At 37.5% G+C, this 8019-nt stretch overlaps 1 protein-coding gene across 4 annotated transcripts in view; it reads right to left on the bottom strand.

The window, feature by feature from the left end:
- The window catches only part of adamts3 (ADAM metallopeptidase with thrombospondin type 1 motif, 3), a 102468-nt gene that overhangs the window by 11960 nt on the left and 82489 nt on the right, over positions 1 to 8019 (bottom strand). For 2 of the 4 annotated variants that reach the window (XM_025008066.2, XM_037974905.1), the window contains exons 16-19: positions 6432 to 6515; positions 3948 to 4111; positions 1639 to 1795; positions 485 to 617 (exon numbers count right to left, since the gene is read on the bottom strand). In XM_025008066.2, the coding sequence (XP_024863834.2) occupies positions 485 to 617; positions 1639 to 1795; positions 3948 to 4111; positions 6432 to 6515 (538 nt within the window). Of the gene's footprint in view, positions 1 to 484; positions 618 to 1638; positions 1796 to 3947; positions 4112 to 6018; positions 6100 to 6431; positions 6516 to 8019 lie in introns of all 4 variants that reach the window. The other 2 variants (XM_017426341.3, XM_037974903.1) reach the window with 2 other exon arrangements.

Below are 8019 nucleotides of genomic sequence, written 5' to 3'. Positions count from 1 at the left end.
ATAAACTGAATGTATGCAAAGTGACAACACTAATACATTCGCCGTAGCCTACGTTATGAAATATTTACATGAATCATTGATACAATTATGATAGAAACGATAGAAGAAAATATATCACGATAGACACTTTTCTATCGTCCCCACGATATGGATCGTTATATCGCCCAGCACTACCTGATACTACTTTTGTTGTTAATTGGCATCTTATGAATAAATTGCACTGAATTAAAATGAAAACCCTCTCTATAAGATAAACAATACTTTGATTCTGTGGCTCAGGAATAAAGAGTACTCGATCCCGTCCACTTATGTCTTGACAAAACCGAAGAGATTTGGGGTTTTAGCTTCTCATTTTCACTCATTTTCTAATCTTTCACAGACAGAAGAGACATAACTGCATCATTTACATTCAGCTTATGCTCAGAGAAGCTCATTCAACATATTTATCTTAATGAACTGAAGTTTAAACTGTGCACAGACTCACTGAGGCTGCGCACAGTCCTGCAGGTTGCACATCCTCCGGATTGGTTTGGGCTTCCTGTTGGCGTCACAGAATCCCCGGTGAACAATCTTTGTGTCTCCTTTCTTTCGACAGCCATACTTGGTGTACTGAAACCCTGTGGAAGCAGAAAAAACTCAAAATATTTACTTTGTTTGGGTTTAAACCAGTTAAAACTCCAAAGAAGGATGAAATTAAACTGGTTTTAAACTAGCTTAGTCCAGAGGCAGTAATGAGAAATCAGTCAGTGACTGAATTATTTTGTTTGTTTCCCTAAAAGATTCATTTTTTTATTATTTAGGAACAATCTTAATAGTTAAAGTAAAGCAGCGGCCCCCGCCCGGCCGACAAATTATTTTGCTATATTACACTTTAAGTGATACAACATGATTTGAAAGTCTCAAATATCTGCTCGGTTCATCAGTACATGACCTTATTACAATATTGTTTTGACCCTTTTCGGACTGGCCTCACGTTCGGTACACCGGGGGAGAACGCCTGACTCCCGGCACATTGTTATAAAAACTCCCGCTAGCTTTCCCAATGAGTGGAAGATAAACACCAATATTACGTAATATCTAACTGTAAAATGTTTAGTTTACTAAAGTATTTCAGCAAACTTCAGCCTAGTGTCAAGCTTTTATCTTGGTACTTCCTGTTTCAGGCATTAAAAATTTGCATATTAGCTAAACATTTAGTTCCAATATTTAGATTTACATATAACATTTAGGATTTAGATTTAACATATAACATTTATATTTAACATATAACATTTATATTTAACATATAACATTTAGATTTAACATATAATATTTAGATATAACATAATATTTAGATTTATATTTAGCATTTAGCTGTAACATTAATATGTAACTAGCTAAATGTTGTAAAAAGTGACATCAGAAAATCAACACTACATTTTTAAACAGTGTTTGAAGCTAAATGTGACAAAATTTAGGCATGAATTTTGAAACGGGGCCCCATATGTGTGCCTTTTACAGTGAAAAAAAAAGTTGTTTTTTATTGCACGTTTTAAAATTTGTGATCGTTCAAACTAAAAAATACAAACAGTTCCTGCCGTAACAAACGGAGGATTTTATAATAAATATCTACAGTATGTAGGGTAAATAATAATGTACCTCCAGAGCAGGGCCTGGAACAGGGGGACCAGCTCTTTAGGGCCCACTCGTAGGTTTCCTCCTGAATCACGTTGTTGTTGTTGACTGGTACTGAGTCTTCATGGATGATGTACTTATATGTTAAAGTAGAACGTGTCTCATTGTCCTTGGGTATAATCTAAAAAGTAAAAAAGAAAGAATAATTCTTTACACAAAACATCAAAAAAAGAGTCAAATGTATTCATGCAGAGGACAACCTGTGACTATTGTCTTCCTGCTTCCAGGTAAATGATTTTCATCAAAACTTCAGGAATTACTTTTGAGATATTCATAACAATAAAGCCTTTGTAATAATTTATATGCATCAGATTCATGTTCAGATCAGACATTCTGACCATTATTTTAATCAGAACTAACTTGAGCTGAAAAACAATATAGAACACCAGCTATGATCTGAATATTTCTGACAAAAAACTAAATAAAATGCAGGGTTGAAATAAAAAAAAGTTTCAGGATGATCTCGATTGGATTTACTTTCATTCCCACATAGCTTTTTTTTGTTCGAACAGTTTTACTTTTTATCAGATTGCCTAATTTATGTCAGTAACATTCTTCATCTGCACATATCCAGTATAAAACGTCAGTTCTCATCAGAATAAGTGGTACGCAGATGTCCCGTGATGCTGAGGGTCTTGAATAGTGAATGGATTTAGCTTTTGAGATGAACTGGAATTGAACAAGGCTTACAATTAAACCCTAATGATTGCTATAATTCTGTGTGGAATTGAAAATGCAGATATTTACAACTCAAAAAACATGCAAAACTGACACTTTCAGAGAGGACGTTGTGAAAAAAGATAAAAGGAGACATACTACTGGCATAATCTTGGGGATAGAAATATACATCCTTTAGTGTTGATGTTAAATTCCAAGAACTAAAGCATTGAGGCAGACAGCGAGGCGGCACACTCCCAGAATCCCATCACTTTTTCACTACACAAACATGTTTGAGTGTTTCGGCTGGACTGAAACTAAGTTTAGAGAAAGTTTTTCACAAAGAATGAAGACTTACATGACATATTTGCTGATACAGACTTGGACGGAGAATATAGTCATAGTTTGCTGTCCAAGGCGGCAGAGGGAGCATTTTATCCAACGGCAGAGCTTAACAGTATAGTTTCCTCAAATAAGTGAGGTGATCGATTTACATACACACACATATAGCGGCGGCCATCTTGGTTTTTGTCATGACAACCCAATTTTTGATAGCAACCTTACTTATGCCTAGACTGGGGGTTGGCAACCCGCGGCTCTTTGGCGCTGCCCTCGCGGCTCCCTGGAGCTTTTTCAAAAATGTTTGAAAATAGAAAAAGATGGGGGAGAGAAATATATTTTTGTTTTAATATATGCCTCTTTTACACGGACCCTAATTCAGAAGTCCGGCTCTACTCCGCTCGGCTCGATAAAGAATGCATCCTGTTCACATCGGCCAGTTTGGTCCGCAGCAGAGGAACGCCTCCTCGTGTTGCGGGGGGCGGGGCCACGGCGCGGGGCGGTGCGCTACCGAAACTTAGCACAAGTTGTGTACGAAAGCGCTACGGACAACGCTGGCCCTGTGTTGTTGCTGTTTTTTAAACTTATGGGGATTCTCCTGAGACTTCAGGAAGAGAGGCGCAGTGGAAGAAATGCTCTGGATGCCGCGATTGTTGCGCGGAGTAGGACGGCTGTTATCCGCCGGAGATTTCAGGCTTTACAGGCCTTCAGCTGGGGGACAGACGGCAGAAACGCTGCAGGGTAAGCTAACGCTGCTGTTTATATTCCTACGTTCGCTCTTTATGCTTGCATCTGGTCACACCCACGACCAATGAGTGAACAGGAGCTAAGCTTCCCCACGAAGCAGGGCCGGCCCGGCTGGCCCGACTCTGAAGCAGCTATATTAGCTATATTAGCCTATCAGATAGGCTAATATAGCTAATATAGATACATACAGCATGTGCTGCCTTCATTATAAGGCTTATATAAGGCTTTTAATTTTTTGCGGCTCCAGACATTTGTTTTTTGTTTTTTTGGTCCAATATGGCTCTTTCAACATTTTGGGTTGCCGACCCCTGGCCTAGACGCATCTACACATAAAATGGAAGTCGTTACCTCACTTATTTTTTCCAAGTTGCCAGGCTAAAAAAGATGAATGGGATGGATGAAGGATATTTCCAAGTGTTGCAATATATATCTTTTTTTATATTTATTTAAATAACCAGTCTGTTTTCTGTTCTGAGGAAGGCACAGGTGGAAAACCTTTCAGATTCTTAATCTGGACAGAAGAGAATTACCAGAACCACCACAGGGTCGTGCAGAGGTCCGTCAGTGTGCAGCGTCTCCACGTCTCCTTCGACAATGTAGTTCCACTCCACCCCCAGATCTATGAAGCTCCTGGACCTGAGATCCTCTCCTTTCCCGTTCAGAATGTAGTGTCCTGTCGCCTGGTTCTTCACGGCTGCAAGCAGTCAGAAAGGAACAATTCAACAGTCCTCAACAGATTCTGGAAGGACTACACTGGAACACATTTTAATAAATAAAAACAAATTCCTTGCAATAAAATGTGTCTTAATATTATAAACACTGTTTTCTCTGTTACAGACCATTTTCTCTCCTGTTGGAAAAAAAGAAACATCTTTTAAAAATTAATTCTGAGAAATACTTGATGCAATGTTCCCAAAGTAACAAGCAGTTTATTTAATCATTAACTGAAATAATTACTAATTTTATGGTCAAACATAAAATCTGAGCTGCTTCTTTAATAAAAAGCAGGAAACTGGAGATGCAACAGAAACTTTACAGTCAGAGACTTTAAACATTTTTCTTTTTTGCACTGGTTCTGTTGACTTTACCTTTAAATAATTTGGAAATATTTTAATGTTCTTACATTTCCACTGGCTGCATTAAAACATTTTACCAACTGAAAACTAAAATCCCTTCAGACAAAATATTCATGAAGAAATAAACTCCACAGTCAGAAAACAAGTGAAAGTATTATTTATAAAGATAATTTATTCAAGACGTGAAGCTTCAACTAAACTTTCTTTATGGGAAAACAGAAAAAAAAGACCTTGGTGAGAAAAGAAAATATTAAAAACTGATTTTTTTTTTTACAGAGAAGTGAATTAAACTGATATACTTTGATTTCCGGGCCTAAAAATAAAACCTGATTTTAATTTAAAGATAATTTAAAGTCCTTTTTTTTTAGTTTTATGAAACAACAATCTGAGGGAGTTTGGAAAAAAGTACAGCAATTAATTTCTTTAAAAGTTGATATTTGAAGGTGAAACATTAATCAAAAAAAGAAACAACTTTTGCTTTCAGGGCTAAATTAATCCATCTATTAGGTTTATTATTTCATTTATTAACTTAAATAGACAGTTAAAACCATTTCAGATTATAAATCAAGTTCTTATCTTTACAATAGTAGTGATTATTATTTGTATTATTATTAGTGGTTATTCTCAGTTCCAAAAACTCTCCAATAAACTTTATGTTCAGTTTAAAAACTAAAAGTTCTTCCTACTTTTAGCTGCTCCGTTTACTTCCTAACTAATACCAGTCGTGCTGTTTGTCAGCAGGTTTATTAATAAAACTTAAAATATTTCAACTCTAAAGTTAGTTTGCAGAGATAATGGTCTCAACAGGAAAATCTGTCGTTATTTTGAAATATCTGGGCCAACATGATCAGAGTTTGTGTGAAATATGGGCAGAATGACAGGAGAGCAAAATGCTGAGTCAGAAGAAATCCATCAAGCAACAGAAGTGATGGATGCTGTTTCCAGATCTGCAGCAGAGGAAACTTTCTCTTCCTTTCAAATGTTTGAATGTTTTCAGAGGAAAAGGCTCCTTTAGGACTGTTTCCATCCGTTGGTTTCTTTTCTAACACTTGGGTTTAAAACAAAAACAATCACCTCTGAGTTTCTACATTTACATTAAGAATAAATAAAACACTTTCAGTAATCAGTTGGACAAAGTTTTTACTTTGATTTGTTTCTTTAAAGGAAGAAAAGACTAACATGTTGGTTTTTCTTCACTTTCACATTCTGGAGCTACTTTATGTCAACATCAGCTTGAGATGTTTAAAAGTCTGATAAAAAATATGAGGATGTTTCATGATGATCTACTCCATCTTCCTGTTCATATTATGCTGATTTATTCAACAAGAACCCAGATGTGTCTGTGAAAAGTAGAACAATCGAAAAGAAAATCCTGGTTTCTGCCGAAGTCGTGGAACTCGGTGGCATCAGTTTATCAGACTGATAAAGTTGTGTGCAACAGAGAAGTGACACTAGTGAGTTTCTAATCTGTGATTTGAAAGAACCTTTTCCCGATGAGGATGGCGATGAAGAACCCAGAACTTACCAAGAATCTGAGGGGAGGCCTCGTGCTCCTGGAGGATCACGTGTCTCGCTCCAGGAGGAACAAGAAACATCTTAAGGAAACCTTTGCCAAGTTTGCAGCAGCAGCAGAAGCAGCAGGAGGTTAGAAAAGATAAGAAAAGACGGAGAAGTTAAACAGACACAGAAACAACCTGTTTGCAGTGGTGGACATCGGATGTTTTTTACAGAAGTGTATTTTTGCTTTACAAAGAGGGTTATGCTGACTTTATTTCTCACTGTAGAAGCCTGCGAGTAAACCCAGTTCTACTGAAAACAAGCAGAAAGCTTCATTCAGATCCATGAGAGCAAGAGACTAACAGGTTATTCAGACTACAGAGCCAGCAAAGTGTCCTTCTGCCAGGGATGTCCACCGCTTACAAACCCACAGCCACTCACCCAGAACATTTGGAGAATCCTCGGTTTCATTTAAAAACACATTTCGAGCTCCTTTAGGTAAAGAAAAGGCTCCTCGGGTCTTCCCTTAAAATCAAACCAAATACAACCAAGTTAGTCAGTATTTCACACCAAAGCGCACCGCAGCGGTGTGTCTGCTCGCTGCGTCACACCGGGCTGAAGCAGCGGCGTGCCTCAGGTGCAGCCGGCACGTAGAAAATACAGAAACAGGTGGCAGAAGTTTTAAGGCTACACAAACCTTTGGAAATATAATAATAGGAAAATCTCAAGGACATCTCTCTGATGAGAGTCAGTCTCTAAACAGCCAGCAGGAGGAAGTTTTGTTAAAGGAAACTGGAGAAAAAACAACAAATAGATGCCATTGGGCTGAACCAGGCGTCAGAGTACCAGTCAGCTTCCAGAAACCCGACTGGAAATAACCAATTAGATGTCAGATTGCTTCCAAAGGTTAGCGGGTTTCTACACAAAGACTTCAAGTTAGTTTGTTAGGATGTGAAAGATGGCCGTAAATACAAAAAAAAAAAACAGATTTATTTCCACATATAACAAGCCCGTGGCAAACAAACACTTCATTAGTGACACGAAGAAGGACTTCTTTCTGTTCTACGAGCTGTAAGGCAACAACACCGGATACTTGCAGAGGGGGTTTTCCAGCAAAGGAGGGTCATACTGGGCTCTCTTGCTTAACTGTTTTCCTGTTAAAAAGACCAGTGGATAATAAAAAAAAAAACAAGGTAAATAGGTTCATAAATGTCCACATTAACGGTCTCAAGATGCTGGTTTCAGTTTACTCTGAAAGGTTGTACTAAAGCAGCAAAATGAATTTAAATGATGAAGCATACATTTAAGATGGTTCTTCATTTTATGCTCAGTTTTTCCCTGTTGGCAAAGCCTCAGAGCAGCAAATCCTAATTAATTTAAAGTGTTTGTATGCAATGAAGCTAAACATGGAAGAAAAACCTGCTTAAAAGGGTTAAGAACAAATTCCTAATTAAATTCTCAATAGACTTCCCAGTACACGAATACATTGATTAAAAGACTTAATTTGCTCTATTAAACTAGTCAAAGAAGCTGAATATTTTAATTGACACACACTGAAAATAATCTGACTTTAGAAACATTTAGCATCAAACATGTGATCACTTCACACACACCTTTAGATAATCGATCAGAAACAGTTTAATTAAACCTAATGAACAGCCACGCTACTATTAATGTGAGAACAATAAGGAAAAAAACAAACAGTTGCTTTATAAAATAAATTACTGACAGCGGAATAAACATTTTTTGTCTAAAAATAGAAACAAGAACAAATATCTTCTTCTATTTCCGACTTTTTTCTTTTCAGGGGTCTCCACAGCGAGTCCTCCTCCTCTGTCCTCTGTCCTCTGTCCTCCATGTCCTCTCTAACTGCATCCATATCTGTCCTCTTTGTCTCTAACATCCTTCTGTCCCTCCTCTGCACATGTCCAAACCGTCTCAGTCTTTTTCTCCCAGTCCTTCAACCTGTGCTGGAACCTCTGAGGACCTCATTCCTGATCCTGTCCATCCTCGTCAAGAATATATATAT

This window comes from Kryptolebias marmoratus, linkage group LG1, assembly GCF_001649575.2.
Source record: "Kryptolebias marmoratus isolate JLee-2015 linkage group LG1, ASM164957v2, whole genome shotgun sequence".
In the NCBI taxonomy this organism is placed as follows: domain Eukaryota; kingdom Metazoa; phylum Chordata; class Actinopteri; order Cyprinodontiformes; family Rivulidae; genus Kryptolebias; species Kryptolebias marmoratus.
The sequence above is the reverse complement of the archived record's forward strand: the minus strand, read 5'-3'. Positions and strand labels throughout refer to the sequence as shown.